Below are 26,495 nucleotides of genomic sequence, written 5' to 3'. Positions count from 1 at the left end.
ATTCACTTCTAGTCATTTTTGGACCTCATCAAAATGGATGGTTCTGAAGCAGTAGCTATGGTGGATGTTTTGCACCCTGATTAATTCCACTCACTCTCCACATCTGTCAAACCCTTTTGCACATTTCTTATATGTTCCCTAAACAGATTCACCTTTCACTTTGAAAATACCCTGCTGTGAAGCTTCCCTTGCTGATAGCAGTCTGTTTTCTGTTCTCCATTTCAAAATAATCCACTCCACACACAATTCTTACACAAAAAAAACCTTCAAGTTTCTGTAGTAAGTGTTTGATCATTTTCAAGGGCATGCAGATTATTTTTTTCATCTATACTTTTACCAAAGCCCAGAAGATTTTGTAACCTGTGAAGACACTGAGTAATGGCAGCAGCTGCATTGCTATAATATTTCTGCAACAAACTGAAGAGTTTGTAGCACATTGTTGTTGATAATTTCACAAATCTCTTCAAAATGGTGCAATAATACAGGGTTCTCTTCACAGTTGAGACCAAATATCTGAATGCTAATATCTCAAGGGGATCAAGCAGACATGACATGAAAATGCTATTTCTCTTCTTGGTCTTTACTACAGAAACCTCTAAAGGTGCAGCTGTGGATGTTCTGGTAACACTAATGCTGCTTGAGGCATCAAAATTGTGGAAAATAATGAATAAACCATAAAATCAGGAGAGGGAAGTAGCGATCACACTTGAAGGAAAAAATAGCAGAGTAAATGTACTGTTACAGCACTTAAAACTAAAAGTAGAGTAAATATACTGTTACAGCACTTAAAACATACTCAAGTAAAATACTTAGCTGTTACATTTTGAATTTTTATTGTATTTTGGAATCAAACATTGCCATAGACTTTGAATATATCACCTATTATTTATTTAAATATTGATCATGCAGGATCGTAATCTACTGTAAAAGAAAGTGCTAGCTCAATTTTACTGATATGTAGCTTACTTTAAAGACTGATTTTATATTTGGTTTCTCTGTAAATTCATTGCATTTAGAAGTAGGATTGAAAAAGTATTGCTTATTAGTATAACATTTAACTTAAGGATATCTGCAGAAACCATGTGATTGCTCACTTTATCCAACATAAAACTTGCTCTATATTTATCTTCCTCTGACTCATAAGACAAGTTCTTTTATTACTACCTAATTATGTGGAAAGGAACGTGTATCACTGGAAAAAAAAGGACATTTTCTGTGTCCAGTTTTGTTCTGTTTTAAGATTTATTTATTTTGAAACATAAAAAAGATCCGGGGTTGATTAAAAGAACACGTGAACAGAAAGAATATTATTTGACCTTTTGTGACAGGTTTGTGAGGAAAGACAGATTCATGCATACTGCTTTAATATGCTGCGGTTGTAGAACGCCACTGTAGAATTGGGAGAGCAGGAGAGGGAAGAGAAAGACTCATATTGTGCGGTGGACTCTGTGTGTGTGTGTGTGTGTGTGTGTGTGTGTGTGAGCGCATATGGGGAGCGGCCAATCCCTCACACTGCTGCAGACACTCAGCATCTATGCCGATCCACTCGCATCCTCTTCCCTCCTTCACTATTTCCTCATATTCATTCACTTGCTTTCTCTCTCCCCTCCCTTTCTGTATTTGTTTCTTTCAGTCTTTTTCTTTTTCTCTGCTTTCCCTGTCCTCTTTTCACTCTCTGTCTTTCTTTCCCTTTCTCTAACACACTCATTCACTTGCCCCACGCTGGTCCAGTCTTTGTTCTTTGGAGCACTTTTTATCTGTGTGACTGCAAAGCACGGTGTGTGTTTGTTTAGAAGTGTGTGCTGGAGATGGACTAAAGTGTGGGATTGAGAGGTTCAGAGTCTCTCTAGGACCACAGCTGTAGAAAGCAGGGTGTGTGAAACAGGATATAACGGTAAGTGGGTACTGTACACTCTGACTTGCACCGGTTTTGTTGTGGTGTGTGGGTGTGTGTGAGTGTGTGTGGGTGTGTGTGGGTATGTGTGTTGTGTGCATGTAAGCACTTACTAATCCTCCATCATGTGTGAGGTAGCTGTAGTGTAGATCTGTGCCTTGGTGCAGTCTGAGAGCTTGTTCTCCTGCACAGATTTTGTTCTTGGTGGAGATTAGGTGACTGTTATGTTCAAGATCTATTTTTAGATTATTCCTATGGCAGTGCCTTATTTCAGGCATGTTGTGGTCTACATTTAAGTGATTTTTCACTAATGTGTCTCACAAATGAGCCAAAATAAGAGGAGAAGCCAAGATTCTTTCTTTTGCATGCATTTTAAACATATAATGCTATAATATTACCCTTGAAGACATTAGATATAAGTGAGTCTTTTGGTCCTCTCCTGAAGTCTCTTAAAAATGTGCTTGCCTACAGTTGCTTTGTGTCTTTTTCTTTCTTCCTCTCTCTTTCATTCTTTATATTTCTCTCTCTTTCCTTTGGAGATATAGAAAGTGACTATTTATGTGAATGTGGGGCTCTTTGAACTGATTGATTTTAGTGATAATTTGTTGACTGATTATTTCTTAAGTTTATGGAATAACTTTTGATCTTATGAGGACTTTTGACTGTTCCCCAAAGCTTTTATTTAAAAACTAATAGAGCCAAAATGGCTTATTTTGGTTATCATGGTTAAGGTTAATGTTAGAGTTAGGCTTAGGTGTAGGCATAGCATTGAAAGGTCAATGGAAAGATAGTAAGACAAACGTGTGTGTGTGTTTCGTTCTAGTAGCACAGCACCCTGTTTAAGGGTCACTGAATTACTCTACGGAAACTGATATGCAGCGTCACCCACTGTGTTTCACTCTCTGGTACATATCACTTTTTGCAGTAATTACTATGTGTACAGTTATCTACAGTTATCAGGAATAAAACTGTGATGGACAAATCTCTGTCTGGGACTTTGGCCTGTGGGATGTATTGGTTAAAGTTTTGCCCTGCACAGTGTTCATGTCTGTGTGACTGAATTGTCCTTTCTGTACTCTACCATTGTGTCCTGAAGGTCATGATTGGCAGCCAGCCTCTTTATGGTGTATCTACTGCAGCACACATTCTTTTCTCTACAACTACAGGGCTCAAATTGCAGACTTGTCCTTTAGTTGATTTAAAACACAGTGGAATATTATGAGGATCAGTCCCTATTTGAACACACCTACAAGTTTTCCCAATAAGTAAAAAAAATCTTGCAAGATTGTCAGGTGCATGGGTTAAAATGGTTGCATAAAAGCCCTTAAATGTTTATTCTCGGTAAGAAGGAATGGTTTAGGGATTTAGTGCAGTGACATAGGTTTGGTTGAAATTCTATGGCATTCTACGGAAGCTTTCTCAAGTTACAATCACTAAATAATGACTAAATCTAATTACTAATTTTATTCTTAAGGAGCCATACTGTGTTGAAATCTGACAGCTATATATGACAATGTAGATGGGTGACAAATTAAAGGAAAAAACAACAACATACAGTGGATATAAAAAGTCTACACACCCCTGTTAAAATGACAGGTTTTTGTGAAATAAAAGAATGAAACTAAGATTAATCATGTCAGATCTTGTCCCACCTTTAGTGTGAAATTGCATAGTATACAAATAAAGTGAATAACAATCAGAAACCTTTTTAGGGAAAAATAAAAACAAAAAAAAACATACAATAACCTAGTTGCATACATGTGCACACCCCTAAACTAATATTTTGTTGAAGCACCTTTTGATTTTATTACACCATTCACTCTTTTTGTGTAAGAGTCTATCAGTGTGGCACATCTTGACTTGACAATATTTTCTCACTCTTTCTTGCAAAAACATTCTAGATCCATCAAATTATAAGGACCACTCCGGTGCACAGCCAGCTTCAGGTCACCCCACAGATTTTTAGTTGGATTCAGGTCTAGGCTCTGGCTAGGTCATTCAAAAACATTGATCTTCTTTTGGTTAAGCCATTCCTTTGTTGTTTTGGATGTATGCTTTGGGTCATTGTCATGCTGAAAGCTGAAATTCCTTTTCATCTTCAGCTTGCTAGAAGACACCTGAATCTTTGGCACTAAAATTGTCTCGTATTTGTAGCTGTTCATGATTCCCTCCACCTTGATAAAAGCCCCAGTTCTGGCTGAAGAAAAGCAGCCTTAAAGCATGATGCTGCCACCACCATGCTTCACCGTGGCTATGGTGTTCTTTTGGTGATGTGCTTTTTTTTGCACCAAACAATAATTCCTTTTGGAATTATGGACTTATTATACCATCTGGAACTGTTTTCATCAGACCATAATACATTTTGCCAAATGGTTTGGGGTGATTAATTGAGCTTGATTTTTTTTTTTTTTTTTTAATCAGAAAGCATTTCTGTCTAGCCACCCTACCCCATAGCCCAGATATGTGAAGAATACAATAGATTGTTGTCACATGCAGAGAGTAATCAGTACTTGTCAGATATTCCTGCAGCTCTGTTATTTTTGTCATAGGTGTCTTGGCAGCCTCCTTGGCAATTTTTTTCTCTTGTCCTTTTGTAAATTTTGGAGGGATGTCCTGTTCTTGGTAATGTCACCGAGGTACCCCATTTTCTCTACTTGTTGATGATGGCTTTCACTGTGTTCCATGGTAGATTTAATGTTTTGGATGTACCATGGAACACCATGAAGGCCATCATCAACAAGAACAAATGAGATACCATACATGCTTTGTAAGCTCTTTGCAGGCTAAGGCATCAGGAGTCAGACGAAACCAAAAAGATGTCCAGAAAATCCTACAGAAACAGCTGGTCTTTATTTGGGCTTAATCAGAGTAACCCTGTCTTTAGGATAGTACTGTTGTGTTGTTCTTTGAGAATGGGAAGTAGAGACATTAGGATAATGAGCAGTTTGTCAGTGTAGAGCATGTCTTTCTATTAACAAGCTGTCATGCAAATTTATTTTAAAAATATGCAGATGGTCTGTTTTGCTGCCCGATGCTGCGTGGTATTGAAGATATGGCTATATTTGGTACAGTTTTTGTCTTTTAGCTTTGTTTGTAAATGTAATGAATGATTTACATTCCACTCAAAATGTCTAAAATAATAGCATGAAAACTGGAAAAAAGTGAAGTGTTTTATGAATGACAGGAAGCATTTAGTCTGGTTGGGTTTGTGATTTGTGATTTTATAGTCTGTCTGCAACTGACATACAAACTATAAAGAAATGATCACTTGGGTGCTTTTTCCAACACTTTACTGATTTCAAGCATGCTTACCTTTAAGGAATTATGGGTAATCTCATGGGAAAATTGTGTTTTAGAGAAATGCAGATAGAAAAAAGTAACTCTCAGAAGTCTGTGTTTGTATACTGGCTTACCGGTTTGTTGGTTTGTTAGATGTCCTTTACTGATCTCAACTTAACACTTGCCCTACATCTGTAGTGAACTCTAGTATACAACAACATCCATATTCTCTCTGTCTCTCTCTCTCTCTCTCTCTCTCTCTCTCTCTCTCTCTCTCTCTCTCTCTCTCTGGCTGTATTGTGATGGTGGTTTGACCTTGGGCAAGACAGAGTCGTACACGACTGCTTTCCGAGCTCAGATTCAATAGGACTGTGTATTGATGTCCTGTATCGATCCTCACAGGCGCCACATCTCTGCAGTACTGCATCTTAAAGGACAAAGTCCAAGAAGACCCAAGAGTATCTGTGTCAGTTTTCTACCTTCAAACAACCAGTGTACTTTGTGTATGGCTCTCCCATTTGCGGTGCACTCTGTCTGAGGTGGGAGTGCATTAGTAAATATCTGTGTAAAGGTTGGTATCAGTAATGTGTTGACAGGATGGTGTTTGCTTGTGTCTGTGTTCTCAGAGTACGGGCGCTTTGAGGCCAAGATTCATGACCTGAGAGAGCAGATGATGAACCACAGTATGAGCTCCGGATCAGGATCCCTTCGAACTAATCAGAAACGCTCCCTATATGTCAGGTACAGACATACATACACACACACACACATACACGTATGCACACACACACTCATTTATCAACTGTACACCAGGAACTAGTGATGAAGATCAAATATCAAAATGCATTACACTTCTCAGTTAATGCACTCACATATGACACACAAACATGGACATACACCGTGTATAACAATATATGAAGCATAGCTTCAATTTCCCAAGACTTCACTGTAAAATCAAGCAAAAATCTGTTAGACAAGTAGAGTTGAGTCCCGGTGATGCATCGGTCTGTCAGTAGGTATATAGTATCACATAAATTCACTTATGCTTATATCTTTATTTTTTTCCACTGCTCTAGCTCTGTAGGTGAAAGATAAATGGCCTATAGCATAGCACCTTGCTGATAATGTAGGTAATAGAGAATGAAGAGAGGAGCAGAAATAGGGAGCTTAGTTTGCTAAATGTGGATCCCACTGGGACTCATTTACCTACCGGAGAGCAACAACCTGGTGTCTCTAATGTTGTAATAGCTGAACAAGGCTATAGATCAGCTTACAACTGCGCACAAGACAAAAGACCTCTCTACTGTTCTTCATGTTCTAACCTTATCTCTAAACTTAACCCTAAACCTTATCCCAAAGTCCAGCAGCTACCTGTGACTGTAGATTTTGGTGGGGCATGATGCAGTCTCAAACATAAGTCAAGAAGCTATCACAAGTGACTTATGCTATAGGCTACTATCTAGTGAATTTTTAGAGTAATCCTGTAACAGACAGTTACGAGTCGACAACATATAGTCATCCAGCATACAGTCCAGGAGCTCATTTTGAGTGGTTTTAGACATACCTTTGTCCAACTGTATTCAGTGCAACTAATATAATTAACCAGCTTTACCAGGTTTCAGCAAAATTTCAAGCTCAAAAACCTCAAAAAAGACCTGAAACTAGCCCAAGACATTTGGGAATTGGAAAAGAGAGACATATTTAGACATTTTGTATACAACAACATGTTTATCAATTTTATTCAGATTCTTTGCAATAAACAAGACTTTTGCAGCCATAGAGAATTTTTAAACTAGACCAATCTGGCAACCCATTAACTGTCCTGTTTGCTGCTCTTCTCTTGAGCATGCGGCGGCATGATTCCTGCCCCAATAGGTGTAATTATTTAAATCATTGGTCGCTCAGAAGAGGTAATTAATATTTTAACTGAATTTAAAATGTATGGAGTTGTGACTGATGACTTTATGACTAAGGACTTTATTAGCTATATATTGTTGGATGGCTGATGTATATATTTGGCCCTTGGAAGAGCCACCACTGGCTCAAATCTATTAATGAATCTTCTCTGGATCATATCTCTATATTTAAATTTCTTTAAATTTATCCCTGATCCTAATCCAAAATCAGCCCAATCCTAGACCTGGAGTCTAATCTTAAACCTAAACCTCAGCCTGGACCTGAGCATAGTCTTGAAGCTAATTAAACCTTATGGGGAAAACTGCTTGTTTAGGGTTTTGTGTTGTTGTTGTTGATGTTGATTTCACTCCAATCTATACAAAAGTATGAGGGCCAGCAAAAAATTGATTCTCTCTCATAATGCTGTGGTGAGGAACTTTATGATACTTTGAGGACGCTGCACTCCTTATGAATGCAAGCCTATGTATACACACACTCAAACTCATGAGTTGATTAATATCCAAGTCCTCAAATGTTTGTTCTTTTTTTTTCAGGAACACCAAAAAAATAACATAAAGAGAATATAGTTTTTAAAATACAAGCAGTTTAACACACAGACATACACAAACACAAAATGAGATATTTATTTATAAAACCGGAGATATTCATGATCTTTTTTTTTGTTTTGTTTTTTTTTTTTTTTGCTCTAACAGGTTTCATTATTTATGCACTGTTTATCATCTCAAAACATACTTAACACCAGTGTATGCATGTTACCATAGGAACAGACCACCTCAATCCACCTCTTTTTTCTGCACAGATATCACTCTGTGTGTGTGTGTGTGTGTGTGTGTGTGTGTGTGTGTGTGTGTGTGTGTGTGTGTGTGTGTGTGTGTGTGCGTGTAATATTGCAGCTATGGCAGTGTTTCAGTGCTGACAGCAGTGCCATATGATAGACCTCTCTACTGCATGAGTAAGCCAAGAGGCTAGTGCAGTTATTGTGCCCTTACTCCATCAACACACCACTGTATATCTCTGATATCTCTGCGTATTTCCACTGGTATCTAGATTTATTCTTATGGACCGATGGCCTGACAAACCAGAGCCACTTTAATTGTCTAAGGATCTGGCAACCTTTACCATTCTTCATGTGCGCTTCACGGTTGCCATGGCAGCTACTTGTCTTTGAAAGACAGCGGGTGTGCATGTTTCTTGAGTGTGTGTGTGTGTGTGTGTGTGACTGTAGGTTGCTCTATGAAGTTTTGCTCTTTACTTATAATGATAATGTGGCCTTAGCATGCATTATATCTTTGTGACATACAAAAAAATCATTGTTTGTCCCTCTAATTCTACCGAATTACATACGAACAGAGCTTTAAGCTGAATTCTGGGTAAGAGCATTTGTTGTACACTTTTATAGTGTGAGAGATTGTGTTTTATAGTCATTAATGAGTTGTTAGCAGGTTAAACACCCAAAAAGGCAAGAAACTGTTTTGTATTGAATGTTGATTCTTCTTATGTTTAGGGATAGCTTGATTTTTTTGATAGCTGTTACGATTGATTTAATTAACCTTAGGAAAAGCTTACAGTCACATTTTATCTGAAAAATTTTAGTGTTCAGAACAGACTAGTCTGAACATGGGCAATGAGTGTCTATATCTGTCTCTTTGGTTCCATCACTGTTGTACCCTCACTGAGCATTTTAATAGGAACACTGGTACACCTACTCTTTCAGGCAATTATCTACTCAACCAATCATGTGGCAGCAGAGAAATGCATAAAATCATGCAGCTTCGGGTAATGTTCACATCAAACATCAGAATGGGGGGAAAAAAATGTGATCTCATTGATTTTGTCCGTGGCATGATTGTTGGTATCAGACGGGCTGGTTTGAGTATTTCTATAATTGCTGATCTCCTGGAATTTTCACAACCAGCAGTCTTTAGAGTTTACTCAGAATGGTGAGCAGCAGTTCTGCAGACAGAAACACGTTGCTGATGAGAGACTGGTTCAAGCTGACTGAAAGGCTACAGTAACTCAGATAACTACTCTGTACAATTGTAGTGAGCAGAAAAGCATCTAAGAATGCACAACACGTCGAACCTTGAGGCAGATGGGCTACAACAGCAGAAGACCATGTCAGGTTCCACTTCTGTCAGCCAAGAACAGAAAGCTGAGGCTGCAGTGGGCATGGACTCACCAAAACTGGACAGTTGAAGACTGGAAAAACGTAGCCTGCTCTGATGAATCTCGATTTCTGCTGAGGCACACAGATGGTAGGGTCAGAATTTGGTGCCATCTGCATTAATCCATGGGCCCAACCTGCTTTGTGTCAACAGTCCAGGCTGGTGGGGGTGATGTAATGGTGTGGGGAATGTTTTCTTGCCACACTTTGGGCCCGTTAATACCAATCAATTATCGCTTGAATGCCACAGCCGTTTTGAGTATTGTTGCTGACCATGTGCATCCCTTCTTGGCCACAATTTACCCATTTTCTAAAGGTTACTTCCAGCATGATAATGCACCATGTCACAAAGCAAGTGTCATCTCAAAACTAGTCTCATGAACATGACAAGTTCATTGTTCTTCAGTGGACTTCCCAGTCACATGATCCGAATCCAGTAGAAGACCTTTGGGATGTGGTAGAACGGGAGATTCACAGCATGAAAGTGCACCTGAAAAATCTGCAGGAATTGCATGATTGACGCAATCATGTCAACATGGACCAGAATCTCAAAGGAATGTTTCCAACATCTTGTGGAATCCATGCCATGAAGAATTGAGGCTGTTTTTAGAGCAAAGGGAGGCCCTACTTAGTATTAGTATAGTGTTTCTAATAAAGTGCTCAGTGAGTGTATATGCAAATGATGGATTGCGTAAAGACATGAATGATCACCTATTTTTGGAGGCATTTGCAGTGTATGTGTATGTCATGCCTCAATATGTGCGTCATATGCAGGAGCTGCTTTGTCTTGGTGGCAGTGAAAGGCAGTAGCATGCTTCGGTATAATTGGCTTTTTCCTAACGTCAGTATATTTGGGTGTTTTGGTAAAAGGCATGATTAATAACTTGTCTTCATGAGTTCATTTGAAGCTTAGGTAGATTGAATAAATGTTCTGTATTTAGCTCATGCACTTTGATGCTTTGATTATGAAAAATCGCATATGCATTTTTAAAATTTCCCATTTTTGTGAGGTCATAAGAACACATTTGAATATCCTTGCCTCCACCAGTATGGCCCCACAAGGCTAGTGCAGTCTTACAAGATGTAAGAACACAAAGATTGGACAAAACATTGTGGTGTAGTCCTAGAGTTCCTCAGAAGTTCTTTGGATGGTCAATGGTTTTCTAGCTTTCTGTTTGGAATCCTTTTTTGATAGGGGTATCCTATGTTGTCACTTAACCTTTAGGGGTTCTACCAAAGAGTAGAAGAACCATTTGTGGTGCTTGATGGAAGCTTTTATTTTAAGAGTGTAGTACTGTTGCATCACATTCCGGAAAAAGCAAAACATTAGAAACAAGTGACTAAATCACTAAATTTGCAAACTCATTACTATAGAATCTGGCAATTATAGGTTTATTGATGTGTGTGTGTGTGTGTGTGTGTGTGTCTTCCTACAAGTTTTACTGTTTATTTCTTCTGAAGAACTCTGCAGACTGAACTTAATGATAAGCACAGCAGAGAACTATGATAAGCAGTACAAAAATGGGTGGCCGTAGGCTCACAATTAAGAAACACCCTTAGTGATTTCACCTCCTTTGTGTGTGTGTGTGTGTGTGTGGATATGTGTTTGGATAATGAGAGGATTATCTTTGCTATTGCAGCTCATTACAGATGGCAAATGGACTCAAGCCAGTCATTGTCTTATATTTTGTTATGTTTTATCTGTGTGTGTGTGTGTGTGTGTGGTACTTGTGGCATTTACTTTTAAATGCCATTGCCTAATCCCAAATGCACACACAAAACCTCCAATGGCCACAATCTCAGCCTTTTAACCTCTTGCCTTTGGATTTTTCCACATGCCATATTCATTGAGAGCAGACTGAGCCTGATTATGTGTTCTTCATATCCTGTATGTAATTGTTCACTGAGCCTCAGACTTCATTCATTATTCTGTGGATACGCGCTCTCCTTATCTAAATCAGGCTGAATGAGAGCCCAGAGCTGGCATAGTAACAGCTGAGTGACTCACCAGCACCAGAAGGAAAGGAGCAGGAAATACAGACCACACAAGGAACATACACACTGAGATAGACTAGAGAATGTTGGACTTTGAGATTTGGCAATCAAAATGGCTTTGTTGTTCAACTGTAATGTTAATTAGTGGTTTTCTCAAGTGTGCTAGTAGGAATTTTGGGCCCCCTGACAGGGTAATGCAGAGGTCTGCTCTGTTAACTTCAGGGCTTTTTCTAGGAAAACCAGTTAAATATATGCTAAAATTAAGTTGAATTTAAATTAATTTTAAGTCATGGTTTGCCTTCATTTCTTCTTTCCTGTGTGACAATCCTGATGATCTTGTTGGATCTGGTGATAATTTATCAAAAGTTTTTAATGATTTATGAGGTTGGCTTTCTTCTGATAATGTCAGCGGGTGTCGGGTTTCCAGGGAGATTTGACTGCAGTGTTGACATCCTGCCGTTGGTTCCCTTTCCTCTGTCAGAAACAGAGAAGTGAACAAGAACAGAAAGGGAGACAGCCCAAAGCTGTGAGTCAGGCCACCGCAGACAAGACCACACTTAAACAGATTTTATCATGCTTTCTAACACAGGAAATCAGTCACAGCTGCTGAAAGATTCAGAAACTGATGAAAATTGCCACATAAACATAGTACATTAAAGCAGTGCTCATTTAACATCTGAAAATACAGATATGTAAAGTCTAGCTATTAGGTTGTAGGAGTGATCTCTCGTGGCATGTGTGCTTTTAGACACATTCAGCCATTACTCCCAATTTGGGTTGTCATAGAGACTACTGCAGACAAGGATGGTAGGACTGACTATGTGTGTATGTTCTTTCCGCAGGGCCCTGTTCGACTATGACCGGTTGAAGGACAGTGGCTTGCCTAGTCAGGGTCTTAGCTTCCGTTATGGAGACATCCTGCATGTGATTAATGCGTCAGATGATGAATGGTGGCAGGCACGGAGAGTCACTCCAGACGGAGACAGCGAGGAGATGGGGGTCATCCCCAGCAAGAGGAGGTACACACTGTTACAAAGGTTCTCATCATTTATTTTAGTTCAGCATCCAATTAATAATAAAGTGGAATTGCCAAGCTGACATTTTCAGCATCACCTTTACCGGGTGCATCCTTGGAGACATGTATACAGTACACCATCATGGTCATTTAAACAAGCTGTCACAATCAATTTCACTGTTTAAATACTGTTTAAATTTTCATAATTTTTATGTATACAATGGCAAAAAGTTCAGGCCAAATGATCCTTGCTCTCGTAGGAATAAACTCATGTCAGTATGTAATTATGTTATTTTCACATATTTCTAACATAAATATAACCTTTTAAATTAAAATTAAAACTAATTTAATATGAATAAAAAATGAAAATGAACATATGTTCTAAAAGTAATTTGTTAGTCAGTTTTTTCTGTAGCTGAATCTCAAATGGCCTTCTATTAGACACATACTGTATTAGTCATATTCTGTATTGGCATATACTGTACTCTCTCTCTCTCTCTCTCTCTCTCTCTATAAGGGTGGAGAGAAAAGAGCGAGCTCGGCTGAAGACAGTCAAATTCAACGCAAAGCCTGGCAGCATTGACTCTAAAGGGGTGAGAACTGAGTACTGTCACTTCTTTTACTCTATTTCTTACTCTCCCAGTCGTCTTTATGGAGAGAGATTTATCAGTGCCAATAAACTATGAATCTACCAGTACAGATACTGTTACACTTCACAAGCTTTACTCACTAGACACTGTGTCAAGAATAGACTTCATGAAGTGGTGTTTGATTTGGTTTTGGAAGCCAATTTGACTTTAGATTTGGATTCAGTCAAGTCCATCTTGGTTAGGATCAGTTTTCCTCTGCTATCTTTGTTTTACTGGAACACACACACACACGCACACACACACATAAACACATTCATCTTATGCTCTAGACTTACAGCACAGTCTATACCATGGCATCACAGCAGCTGTACTCACAGCTTCCTACAAAATCAGCCTTCTGATTGTACCATTTTTGGCCTTTTATATTCATGAAAAACTCAGTAATTGCCCGTATCACAAATTGTGAATGTAGTTAATCTAGCACTGGCCATTTGAAATAAGTTGTAATCAAAGACACAGCACTTTTCAGATGTGAAATACATTGTCAGTCAGATTTTACACCCTTGCTGCACTATGCTAAAAAAATATCCGTAGGTTAGGCTTAGTTTATCTTGGTTTCTGTTTCAGTTTTTGTGTTTTTCAGTGGCAGTAGTACTGGTGGCATTTGTTGGTAACATTTATATATAAAATTGGCACTGAGAAATCTATTCTGTACCTTTATGGCCTGATATGCCTGCTGGCAAATGATGTGCATAATGTATTATATATTGCATCATTTCAGTGTTTATTATCAATGTTCTCCTGTGAAACTGTGATTAAAGAGGACTATATTGTTGTTGTAAAGGCTCTGAAACTCATGAATGTGTAGGTTTATTGCTTCAGAATTAGGAGACTATGTTGAGGCTTCAAGCATATATAGCTGATATATAGTCTAAGACACTGTAACACACTAAAGCAAATTTGAGCAATGCATGATACATGAATTTTAGCTTAGAATAGGATAATGCACTGTTTAGTGAGCACATGCACACATGTAACGTTAACATCTGCACAGATCAGCCTTATTTTATCCAAACTCTCTTCTCCAGAATCACTTTTATGAGATCATTACTAGAACATTAAGGGCCGTATTTAGAGTTAAGCATGCATAGTGAGGATTTAATATTGAAATTCCGTGCTTCAGTATTCAGACCTCAGACAAAACTATAAACTTAAGCACTACTTAAACATTTGTGCATGACTTGTGCATTGGTTATTAATATGAAAATTACAACTAGGACTATTCAAGTAGCAATATATTGGCAATATGCTAGTAGATGCTTATTTGAATACTGGCTATCTACACATTCGTATACCAACATATAAGTCTTTCTTGTTGTTTGTTTATTTCTAAATGAGTGTTACATCATATTGTAGTTGACAGCAAAGGAAAAATGTAATCTGCATCTTCAGTTTGCATTTTCTATCCCTCTTTTTTCAGCCTTAAAGGCAAGTGCTTGTGTTTAAAGTCAGTGGTCTAGGTTCTCAAGAAAAAAAGGGTAATCTCACAGGTCATTTTAATAATCTGAACGGGCCGCCCAGAAAATTAACTTAAGGAGCTATATAACCAGAATACGTGTAACTTTCACCGCATAAATATTAATGTGACATTTGAACTCAAGTTGCCAATGTAAGTCACCAACTCTGAATACGGCCCTATATAGACATAAACTGCACTCATGCTGTAGCCCATTCCAGCATATCAGTTGCGCAGTTTATGTAGCTCTACTGCTGAATCAAGCCCGGAAGCCTCTCAACATCCTGCATGCTTGATTTCTTTATTTGAAATGTTATTGAATGTTACATGTGTTTCTCAGCATGACTCTGCTCCCCTCTGCTGCATGGCTGGAAACTTGCTTCAGGCGTCTCCTGTCTGGTTCTCCGTCTGATCATGTTGCTTTGGTTTCTATTTGTTTGACTTGTCTGACAAGTCGGCCATTGCAGAGATGCTATGGACAGCAGCGATGGTGTCAAAATCTTTTAATCAGTGAACCATTTGTAAAAGAGCACTGACAGTCCATTGGTTAATGATTGCGATTACATATTTACCAAGCTTTTGAAAGCATTTTAAAGTCTTAAATTGGATGCACAGTAAAAGATCATGCATTGTGCAGATGTTTTTATAAGTCTGGCCATGGCTGTTGTTTTTCCCACCTCTCTTTTGGCCCATTATTGTCTTGTCAGCATGAATGTAATGCACATCAAGCCCCCTGTCTGCCCCATGCTTTCTTTCCCACACAGTCATTCAGTGAAAAACGTAGAAAGAACTCCATCTTTTCACGAAAGTTCCCTTTCTACAAGAACAAGGAGGTGGATGAGCAAGACGGCAGCGACTCGGAACGTGAGTAGCTGCACACTCATTCTCACACACGCTTAGGCACATGACTACACACACATTTGCGGTAGGGTGTAAGGTCTAAGAGTGTAGAGAACTCCAGGGATGCGAGTGTGTGCTCTGTTCTACACTCTCTCTCTAATTTTACTGCTATACATATTCTTCTTTCCTCTCTTCGTCTCCTCTCTGTGTGTCCTCTCTCCTCTCTCTTTGATTTTTTGCCACTGTTTCTGTGGACGGCTATCTCATGTAGGACATCTCTGGAATAGGGGACGACGGGTATGGGACAAAGACAATGAGTAAGTCTCTGCAGGAATGGTCCCACCTCTTTTAATCCCACCCCCACAAAACAAGAATTTTTTAATATTTTTTTTTTTTTTCCTGATTAACCTTTCACGCTGACTTTTCAGTTTTACAATTTGTTTCATCTTTGTAGAGATCTAATGATATCTAGTGTTACTGTCTGACACACCACCCTTTTAATGTCTAACACAGCCTTAACATCTTTCTAATAGGTCAGTACGAATGTGGTAGCATGAGTACACTCTAAATAATTCTGGGTTGAAAACAACCCAACCTGGTAAATATCCCACAAAATGCATGCTATTTTAACCCAACTGGTATTTAACCATTCTGCTGGCTTATTACAATGGCCCATCTGTGGCTTTGTACTTTAAACAATGCTGGATTAATTTTACTATTCTGCTGGGTTGTGTTTCTGGATTGTAACACCTGACAATCACACCCATATCTGCTTGGGTGAGGATTTCTGCCCATTCAGCCACAAGAGCATTAGTGAGGTCAGGCACTGATGTCGGGTGAGGAGGCCTGGGGCACAGTCTGCATCCCAGTTCATCCCAAAGGTGTTCCATGGAGTTGAGGTCAGGGCTCTGTGCAGGCCACTCAAATTTTTTTACACCAACCTTGGCAGACCAGGTCTTCATGGACCTTGTTCACAGGGGCATTGTCATGCTGGAACAGGTTTGGGCTGTAATGTTACAGAATACAATGTCTTTATTGACAATTATGTGCTTCAAACTTTGTGGCAACAGTTTGGGGAAGACCCACATATAGGTGTGATGGTCAGGTGTCCACATACTTTTAGTCATATAATGTATTACATTTTCAACTCACCCCTTGGTCCTCAGCAATTACAGATTAATATCTCATTACATTTCAGTGTTTGTGCATAAGGAATATAAATTTATTTGGTAACAGAGTAAAGTAAAGAAACCCAAGTGCTGAGTGAAAATAATAATCCAGTAGTGGTTCGCACTGACCACTAAGTGGTTTGTAACAAACCACACGGTGAAATTAAAGTCAAATTAAAGAGATAGAATAACTTAAATAATATCAACCTCATTTTGTAATGTTATAACCAGGAGCTGAAATGGACTTAATTGGCATTTTTACCATTTAATTTACACCATACATATGTCTTACATTGGTTAATGGCAATTATCAAAAAAGCTTTTTTTTCCCAGCAAATTTTCATCAGGTTTTTCCACATATTTTTAATTTGAGGTCTTAGCCCTGATTGGTCCATTCTAATTCATTCAGGTTCTGGGTTTTGAACAATTCCAGTGTAACTTTGACAGCTTAGAAACATTATCCTGTTGGAAGGTATCCTTTGCTCCAGTCTCAAGTGTCTTGCAGACTGGAACAGTTTTTCTTATAATCCAAATACAAATTCATAGATTTCCATGTATTTGGATCCCTCCATCTTGCCCTCAACCCTGACCAGTTTCCTAGTCCCTGCTGATCAAAAGCATCCCCACAACGTGACACTGCCACCACCATGCTTTACTGTGGGGATGGTGTTCTCAGGGAGATAAGCAATGTTGGGTTCCTGCCAAATGTAATGCTTTGTGCCAAGGCTAAAATGTTCCATTTCTGTCTGATCAGACCAGAAAACCATTACTACATGATTTCTAGTCTCTAAGTGGCATTTCATATAGATTTTTTCATTAATGGCTTTCTTCTTCCCACTCTTCCATAAAGCCCAGCCTTGTGGAGTGTCCGGTCTCTTTAGCCTCTTGATTGCCTCTTTATCTAATGCCATCCTTCCTCAGTCACTGACATTTGGTGGACAGCCTCCTGTAAGCAGAGTCATCACTGTGACATATTCTTTCCATTTTAATAATAATGATTTTAATGGTGCTCCATGGCATGTTCAAAGTTTGAGATTTTTTTTTTTATAACCAAACCCCAATTGACCCTTTTCCACAACTTTGTCCTGGACTTTTTGAAAGCTTCTTGGTCTTCATGATGCTATTTGTTTTGGTCTGTTCTCTAACAAACTCTGGGGCTTTCGAGGAACAGATGTATTTATACAGAGATCATGTGACACTTTAATTGCATGCAGGTGGACTCCATTCAACTAATTAGGTATCTTCTGATGGTAACTGGTTGCACCAGAAGTAATTTACGGCTGTTGCAGCAACGTGGGTGAATAGTTATGCAATCACAACTTTGAAGTTTTTTTTTTATATGTAAACACTTTTGCAAACAATATAGATTTCCCCACATTTTGGGTAGATTCATGACATTTCCAAGTTGTAATACTACAAAATGTGGGAAAATTCAGCATGGGTGAATACTTATATAATGCACTGTATACTTTAGTAGTTGAAGACAGAGATTAGGTTGAAAGATTCTGGCATATTCCCTTAATATCTAAGATGCACAGCAGGGAACTAGTTGCCTTTAAAAATGTTCAGTCTTATAAGTGTTTCAGTGGGTGAGTTTAGGACCACAGGCAGTCCAGAGGGAGATTGAGAGCTCCAAAAAGTTGCACTAATAACTATTTAAAAATTGGTTCATTTCACACCAGATATTATTCCTTCATGGTTTATGAATCTTAGTGCCATGAGATAGAAATATGAGGGAGAAATAAATGAAACTTTTCATATTTATGTTCAGAATACATCTCACAGAATGCTGTTCTGAATGCTTGAATATAAAGGAAACACAGGTGTTGAATAAGATGGTGTAGGCACTGGGTATTTTCAGAGTAGAACAGTAGAGAGAAGAGACTGTAAAGACAGGCAGTAGAAAAGGATGACAGGCAGTTGTGGGGTTTCCAGTGCCTATTTAGAAACCCACTCCATTCTAGAGCCCAGTCCTCATCTCTGCTCTGTCTCACTGATCAGATCTGGTTCAATCAGGAAACTGTTATACTGCATGACTCTCAGCTTGAAGGGCGTGAAGCACCATCAGTGGAAAATAACTTGATTTTCTTAGCCTGATTACTTCCATCTTTTTTCTTAGCAAATTGCCTTGGTGCTTATTTTGTGAAATAAACAGATTACATACTGGGATCCTTCATGCTGTCTGTACTACTAAACAAGTGTGCACTGCAGAAGTGATGGAGATGCGGATGAAAGCCATTGCAGTGTGTGCGTAGTTGACAATATGAGGAAGCCACAGTGACTTGGGCATCAAAACAGGAAGTGGCCTCATTTATTCTGGTGTATGAGAGTAAAAAACAATGGCAAAGTGTTTCATCCATCTGATATTGATATTTTTGTAATTGACCAATATGTGATAGTTAAATGCAACATTATACACATTATAAGATTGTTGTATTGATTTTATTGATTCATGCCTCAATTTCTGTTGAATCCCTGGTTTGCCTGCACCCTGAAATTTCCTTCTTCCTTTTCATTCTCTTTTGTAGTAACTGGTAGAAGGGAGTGATTATGCAGATATGAGATATTAGCAAAGCATGCCTTCTGCTGATCTGCTGAGCACAGCCCCAAGATACAGCACAGTCATTGCCACTGCAGTTCAACCTTCAACCAACTGTAGCTATGCATGACATTTTTGGAATTAGTCTTCATTAGTCACAAGTCTTCTCTTGCAGAAGAGTCAAAAATACTAAATATGGAGAGGCTGTTTTCTCAGTATTTACGAGTAACCAGACATATCTAATAGTAGTGCTACTTTATACCAGTCTGCCTTTAATCAGATGAAGAAATCTGTTTGGTGCTGTCGCTGTCTGCAGACTTCAGTTTCATTGCTGATTGTGTAACACGTCTGTTATCTGTTAAATTTGTGTTCACCTCTTTAATTTGAGCAGTGGTTGCTAATGTAATCTTGATGCGTCCTTGCCTGCTAGCATGCAGTGATGTTACACATTCAGTAATCTATTTACGGATTGCCTAAAGCTGCTGTTCTGCTGATACAGCTGCTTCCTCAAACATCATCTCCTACACCATACACACATACGCACAGATTAAGGGGGTGAAAGCAGATACTGTATCTTATCCTGTGGCTTAACAAGTGTGTCTTCTTCTCTGTTTCTCTCTGTCTCTCTCTAGGGAGCCAAGAGGATGTGATCCTCTCCTACGAGCCTGTGATTCGGCAAGAAAGTAAGCACTGGCCTGTATAAACCCACAGAACATGACCCAGCATTAAACACCACTGTGAATTAACAAGCGTTGCATTAGACGTTTTTCATTTTGGCCTTTATTTTCAGTACGTAATAACTCAATACAGCCTGGTTCTTCTTTTGTGCTGGAAACAGTCAACTATGCCAGACCGGTGATCATTCTGGGGCCCATGAAAGACAGAATCAATGATGATCTCATCTCTGAATTCCCAGACAAGTTTGGCTCATGTGTGCCACGTAAGTGTCCTTAAAAAATATCATGCCCAAAACACACACACAAAATACTTTCATGAAAACACTTTCTTAACTCAGAACTGGTTTTTATAAAGTTTTTATCATGGTATATTAGCTGTATTTTTTATGAGTTAGGTCTTAATTTTTCATAATATTATTGCCCCAAAGCACTCTTCTTTATTAGGCATCATTTAGGAGCATTTATGTTTGTCACTAGCTGTGTAACTCAGATAGGATGTGCTTCCTGTTCTCAAAAAGTATTACTCATGTAAGTTCGATGTTGCATAACCGCTGTTTTTTTTTTTTTTGTTGTTTTTTTTTTTGTCATCTTGGCATCAAAATTAAAGCCATTGAAGCTTGTATTTCAACATCACTAATTTAATAGTGTGGTGACTGTTAATACATTTTCTAGCAGCACAATACTGAAGCCAAACATCTCTTATGATTTAATCTGTTGGGTTTTCATACGTGTGGCAGTTGATATGTTGTGTCTTTTTCATTTATGTCCTTTTTTGTGTGTGTTTTTTGCTTAACCATTTGCATGTGTTTTTTTTTTTCATTTAATTATTGTTGTTCATTTTTATAATCTTCTAAAAAGCGGATAACAGTTCAGGGCAAATGGGTAAGTGTGAAAAAGCTCATCAATAAATGGGAAGTTTATTGATGTTTAATATAGACTGAGATTTTTAAAATATTGTTGCTTATAGGTAGAAGTTTAAATTTAGATTCTTGCACTAGCAGCCCCTGGTAACCTCAGACACTAATATCATGCAAATCTATGCAAAGGAAAACGTGAATAACATTTACAAAGACATAACCGAGAAGCCACATAAGACTATAAACTACAACACAAGCTAATGTGTATTAGTCACAATGGAAGTATGATTCTTTCAGTAAGTAAATATTGACTATATTTACACATTTTGGTTACTTTCAGTGTAGACAGATTTGCATTTACATGGTTTGTTCTGCTGTAATACAGATACCACGAGAGCAAAGCGAGATTATGAAGTTGATGGGCGAGATTACCACTTCGTCACCTCACGAGAGCAGATGGAGAAGGACATACAAGAGCACAAGTTCATCGAAGCCGGACAGTACAATGACAACCTGTATGGGACCAGCGTCCAGTCAGTTAGATATGTGGCTGAGAGGGTTAGTGTGAAACAGGGTGAAATTGAGCTTTGCACTTTAGCAATGCATTTGCACTCTTTAGAAGAGAATATCAAATGATTTTCTTGTCAAAAAGGAAATACAAACTGTGCAAAAAGTGCAAGAGCAGAGTGTAAACATTTCTGTGACTTTTCCACTGCACTTAGAGCAAATGAATCTACACGGCCGTTCTAGCATTTTCAATCATTTAAGCACATTAAATTCACATGTAGACCAGTTGTATGTGTTCACTGTTATGTCTTCCTGATGCTTTCTATTTGTCCTTTTTGCAGGGAAAGCACTGCATACTTGACGTATCAGGAAATGCCATAAAGAGGCTACAAGTAGCACAACTCTACCCCATTGCCATCTTTATAAAGCCTAAATCCATCGATTCATTAATGTAAGCAAACTCAACACTGCTGTCATGTAGCATTACAGCATTTTACTGTTTGAAAGTACAGGTCTCATAAGACTCATGTCTTTCCAGGGAGATGAACAAGAGGTTGACAGAAGAGCAGGCCAAGAAGACATACGACCGGGCCATGAAGCTGGAGCAGGAGTTTGGCGAGTACTTTACAGGTAACTGGGTGCTCTGCGTCTCCTAAAACACTCCAGGCACTGCAGAGGGGCTGCAGAAGTATATATCTTTTTAAAAATAGTTAGTAACCCTCAAGGGGAAATTGTATTGCTGCACATTCTAATCTCTGCAGGTAGCACTGTATATAGGTTTCCAATATATAATACCAACAGCATTTCTAGGCTAGCCACCATAACCTAACCACTGAGATATCACAGAGAACAAACACACATACTGTACGTATACACTCCTGAGAATTTCAAGACACCCTCAGCCATTGCCACAGCCATTGCCACAGCCACATGTATATATGCGTATATGTGTATATGTGTATATTTACAGTATATCACTGCGAATTCCACCACTATTAATACACACAATCAATACACACATACAGTGCCTGAGAAACAAAGAAAACATGGGTGCTTGAAGACACAATGTTTACTACTCCATTTTCTTGTTGAAGGAATATGCATTACTATAAAACTTCCATTTTGAATTTATTAATGAGTCATGTGATCAGGTAAAATGTATGACAATCCTGTTTCTGCGGTAATTCCATAATTACATCAGATAAAAACTGGCCTTTGATATTTGAAGTGTCTAATGGTTCATTCAGTCCACAAAGTCTACATTATAAAGTCAGTCAGATTGAAATTCCAGGTTCGAATGCTGTTCAAATCTTTATAATATTTACACATAAAAAAAATACACATTGAAATATTTACGATCCAATGTTTGTGTCGCCTAACATGATTCTATGAATACACGTTACCTAAAGATTATGGCTAAACGACTCATTCATTTCAAGTAGGAAAATAGAAGTCAGTATATAGCCAGTTCATGACATACTTAATTTCCACATATTTTTAAAATTAGATTTCTAATTAAATATTTAAAAAGCAAACAAGCAAACAAACAAGTAGGTGTCCTGAAAGTGATGGTACAACAATTTCTAACAAAACTTATTTTTCTTTAAATGCTATGCTTTTACTCTATGTAGTGAGCATATGACATTTGGGAGTCAACCTAACTGTTAAATGAAAAAAAGAAAAAGTGAGTTAAAGATGGCATATCTGTGGTAGCTGAAAAATGATGCATTTGTCTAAATATCAGCAAGAAAAAAAGCATTACTGTGGTTAAGCGACACAATTTTCAGCTGATTATAGTGTTTTCTGTGGTGTTATAAAATTATAGGCTGATTAATTTAAATGGATTTTAATACTAATCATCATAAGAAATGAAAATTAAAAAAATGTTCAGAGTCCTAGTGTAGGAGCTTGTTATCTTCATATACAGTAGGAAGATTAATAAAAGTGTGAAAGAAAGTTCATTAAGCAAATTAACTTCTCCTTGTGTTTCTTTTTTTTCTCTGGCACTCGTAGCGCTGGTGCAAGAAGACACATTGGAGGATATTTACACTCAGTGTAAGATGGTAATAGAGGAGCAGTCAGGACCTTATATCTGGATTCCCTCCAAAGAGAAGCTATAAGGAACACACTCCCCTACCAGGGACCTCTGGACTGCAAAAAAAACAACAAAAACAAACAAAAAAAACCATAGGCATCATTTGTAACATATGATAAATTATTATGGTAATGTTTCTTATTGATAATTCTAGTGAATATAATTTCATTTGTTTGTTTGTTGTTTGTTTATCTGTTATGTTGCATTTTTTTTCACTTTCAATATGAATGTTTCTGAATGTACACCACAAAGTGTTGGAGACATTTTTTTGGCCTTCGAAAAAAGGGACTGTTTGTATATATATTGGATAGTATTTTTCATTAAGAGAAAAAATGATCAGATGCATCAAAATGTACACTGGCCGTTTTCGTTCATGTTAATCCCGGTTGGAGTTTGAACAGGAAGGACAGAGCAGTCAGGGTCAGGACTCTGGAAGATGGATGATCTTCACACCACGGCCGTCATCTTAACTATCAGTTTTGCTCGCTTCATAGCCGGCCGCCGCCCTGCAGGACCCTTCTCCCCACCATCAGCTCTCTCTGCAGCGCTCTACATCTCACCCAGTTTGGATCTATGCATTCCACTTTTCCTTATTTGTACACTGATTTCCATATTTATGTTTATTTCACGTCATCCCCTTTATTTGAGTGTTTTCTTGAAAATTTCTAATTTCAAATTGTACACGTAGCTATGGAGCTCTCAGAAAAAGTCGAATGATGCTTTAATTTGTGTGAACTGTAAAAAGGGATACAGCTAGTATAGGCTCTATATAAATCATTATATGACACTATATTTTGCTATTTATATTGATATAGGGCACAACAGAACAAAACTATTTATAAATATGTACAACTTTGTTTAAAAAACACTTTTGAAAAAGATTTTACTGGTGTAAAATAGGGTGGAGTAAGTAGACGTAGAAACGGTTGTGGTGTTTTGCATCCTGTGAGAATTAGTCTTCTTTAAGGAAGTGTGTGTGTGTGTGTGTGTGTGTGTGTTTGGTAATGCATGCTGGTGACCAATACTTTTTTCTGATCAAACTCACGCTGTCTGAATGCAAAATGTGAAGCACAGAAATGCAGACATTTGGAGTTTTCTAAATTCTGGCTTCTGGTGAAGTTGTAAAAAAAAATAGCAGCTAAAGGAGGAACAGTTCTGTTTTGTTGCTGAGGCTGATGCCACTGTTAAAGTCAAGTACCTGTTTCCTGTGCCATGTCTCTATTAACAAGATATAATGAAAACCAGAAGCTTCAAACATGTATACGGCAGAAATGTGTGTGTATGTGTGTGTGTGTGTGTGTGTGTGTGTGTGTGTGTGTGCAAAACAGCATTTACATGCAGAGTAAGGCACTTGGACCTGTACACATATTTTATATGTATGTGCTCGTACCCTTCTTAGAACTAGGACTAAGACTTAGCTACTGTTTTTCTAGCGGAAAGTCTAAACCACAAAGGTCAAAACAACGTGCAGAGCAGGAAATCATATTGTTCACGCTGACATGCAGTGTGTTGTGTAGAGGCCTGCTGATTTATTGGTCACCACTTGCCTTAAAGATGAATGATGATTTTTGACTGGGAGGGAATTTTTCTACATGTTGCTCTGACTGACAGCATTTGTGCTGGATTTTCATTATAATTCAAATGTGTGACAGATGATGTGAAAATGTTGAGAGAAAGTTGAGAAAGCATAAAGCACCGTAATCATGGTCTACATGAAGAGTGGACGAGATTTTGTGGCATCCTTATGCCACGATTATCTCCCTTCCTAATAGAATCAAATATCAAGGAAATTTTCCCAAATGTCTTTGTTTTTATACAGCATATTGTTCCTAAAATTAGAATTGTTTATATAGCTAAGGCCTGAATATGCTGGAGGAGGGACTTCATTGGTGGGAATCTTACAATTACATTTTAATGAAAAAAAAAAAAAAAAAAAAACGCCTGCCAGGAGGCCATTCACTGCGGCAAGCCTAACACACTAGAGACAAAGCAATAATTTGCATAATACCAATCTAAATTCGTTATTATTGTCACAGTGGAGCTGCTTGTGATTCAGATAGCAGCCGAAACAGTTGACTGTCACTTCAGTGTATCCAGGCCTTGTGCTTTCACGTTGTGTTTCACATTATTGTATCCTGTTTCATCATAGCATTTCAAATGTACGTCAAATAATTAGCTCATTTCCTTTGGGATGGTTTGCATGATGTCACCTTATAGACAGTGTGCACTGGAGAGAGGGTTCCTGCAACATTATGGTGCTCCCTGTGTCATCTAGTCCCCTAAAACAGCCACCGTAATAAACAACTGACAGAAATGGAGCAGTATTTTTTCTCAGGGTTGCCACATAGGGCGTAATTACTGATCAAACCAAACCCCAGAGGGCAACGTGTTAAAATTAGTGACAAATAAAGCCTTTTGTTTCTCTCCTGATCTTCCTTAGCACACTAAAGTACTGTACTTAATTAAAATAGGATTACACTTCCCCTTTCTTCTTTCATGCCTAATAATGTGCAATGTTGTAAATAATGTTCCATTAGCACTTTAGTCATACTGCAAACGATTTTCTGCCCAGCACCCATTTTTTTTAGACTCTATTTCTCTTGAAACATTTCATGCTCCCCTTCACTTCATTGTACATATAGAGTTGTTTCATTCCATGGGTGTAAACATTTAAAGCACACTTATCATGTTATCACTGACATACGTTCTTATAGAAACAGTTTTGTTCTTTTTGTATTTATATTTTCAAAGAAAAAATGAAAAGAAGGAACAAGTCCTTTGCATCCTGTTGCAGTATGTACCCCAATCGCTTTGAAAAATCACAATAAACTTTTGCTTTAGGCATATATGAAGGCACTCCACTCATGTCTACTAATGTAAATTAAAGATTTGGTGGGACTTTTCCACGCAAACTGACCGAGTGTTTTGTGTCATCACTTCTTGTGCTTTCTCTCTGGTTTTCCCCACGCTTTCTCCCCGGTCTCTTTATCTCAGTCGTTGTTCTGCAGTCAGTCTTGCTGCACGTGCTCACGGTTTAAGTTAGGTTTTAGAGCACTGATCATAAGTGACAGTACTTGCTGAGAGCACAACACATTTAAGTTGAATTATTCCTGTTTCAGGGATCTAAACTTTTCAGCTACAAATTAGAAAGTAGACAAAATACAGATAAAATACTAAATTGCATCAGTCGAACCCCTTCAACCCAACTTAATTTCCTTAAGTACCCCTTCAGTAACACTAAGTGAAACGTTCGTCACGGATAGCAAAATATAGCATGTCATTTTTCAGTCTGTGAAATATATTATCATCTTTAAGTCAGTTCAATATTATTTATATAGTGCTTTTAACAAAGGAAAAATGTCACAAAGCGGTTTTACAGAAATCTGTATACAGATTTAGATTCATTCCTAATCAGCAAGCCAGAGGTGACAGTGGTAAGTT

At 38.1% G+C, this 26,495-nt stretch overlaps 1 protein-coding gene across 33 annotated transcripts in view; it reads left to right on the top strand.

Annotated features, from left to right (window-relative positions):
* The window catches only part of dlg2 (discs, large homolog 2 (Drosophila)), a 229,147-nt gene extending 203,177 nt beyond the window's left edge, over nucleotides 1-25,970 (top strand). For 19 of the 33 annotated variants that reach the window (XM_026941645.3, XM_026941655.3, XM_026941644.3 and 16 more), the window contains 10 exons: nucleotides 5,800-5,914; nucleotides 12,092-12,268; nucleotides 12,782-12,857; nucleotides 15,135-15,234; nucleotides 19,551-19,601; nucleotides 19,709-19,858; nucleotides 20,838-21,010; nucleotides 21,301-21,410; nucleotides 21,498-21,589; nucleotides 22,973-25,970. In XM_026941645.3, coding sequence (XP_026797446.2) covers nucleotides 5,800-5,914; nucleotides 12,092-12,268; nucleotides 12,782-12,857; nucleotides 15,135-15,234; nucleotides 19,551-19,601; nucleotides 19,709-19,858; nucleotides 20,838-21,010; nucleotides 21,301-21,410; nucleotides 21,498-21,589; nucleotides 22,973-23,079 — 1,151 coding nt within the window. In that variant the 3' untranslated portion in view covers nucleotides 23,080-25,970. Of the gene's footprint in view, nucleotides 1-5,799; nucleotides 5,915-12,091; nucleotides 12,269-12,781; nucleotides 12,858-15,134; nucleotides 15,235-15,481; nucleotides 15,528-19,550; nucleotides 19,602-19,708; nucleotides 19,862-20,837; nucleotides 21,011-21,300; nucleotides 21,411-21,497; nucleotides 21,590-22,972 lie in introns of those variants that run through there. The other 14 variants (XM_026941648.3, XM_026941664.3, XM_026941653.3 and 11 more) reach the window with 7 other exon arrangements.
* The last annotated feature ends 525 nt before the right edge of the window (nucleotides 25,971-26,495 follow it).

This window comes from Pangasianodon hypophthalmus, chromosome 17 (assembly GCF_027358585.1).
Source record: "Pangasianodon hypophthalmus isolate fPanHyp1 chromosome 17, fPanHyp1.pri, whole genome shotgun sequence".
In the NCBI taxonomy this organism is placed as follows: domain Eukaryota; kingdom Metazoa; phylum Chordata; class Actinopteri; order Siluriformes; family Pangasiidae; genus Pangasianodon; species Pangasianodon hypophthalmus.
Note: the sequence above shows the minus strand (reverse complement) of the source record. Positions and strands in the feature narration are given on the sequence as shown.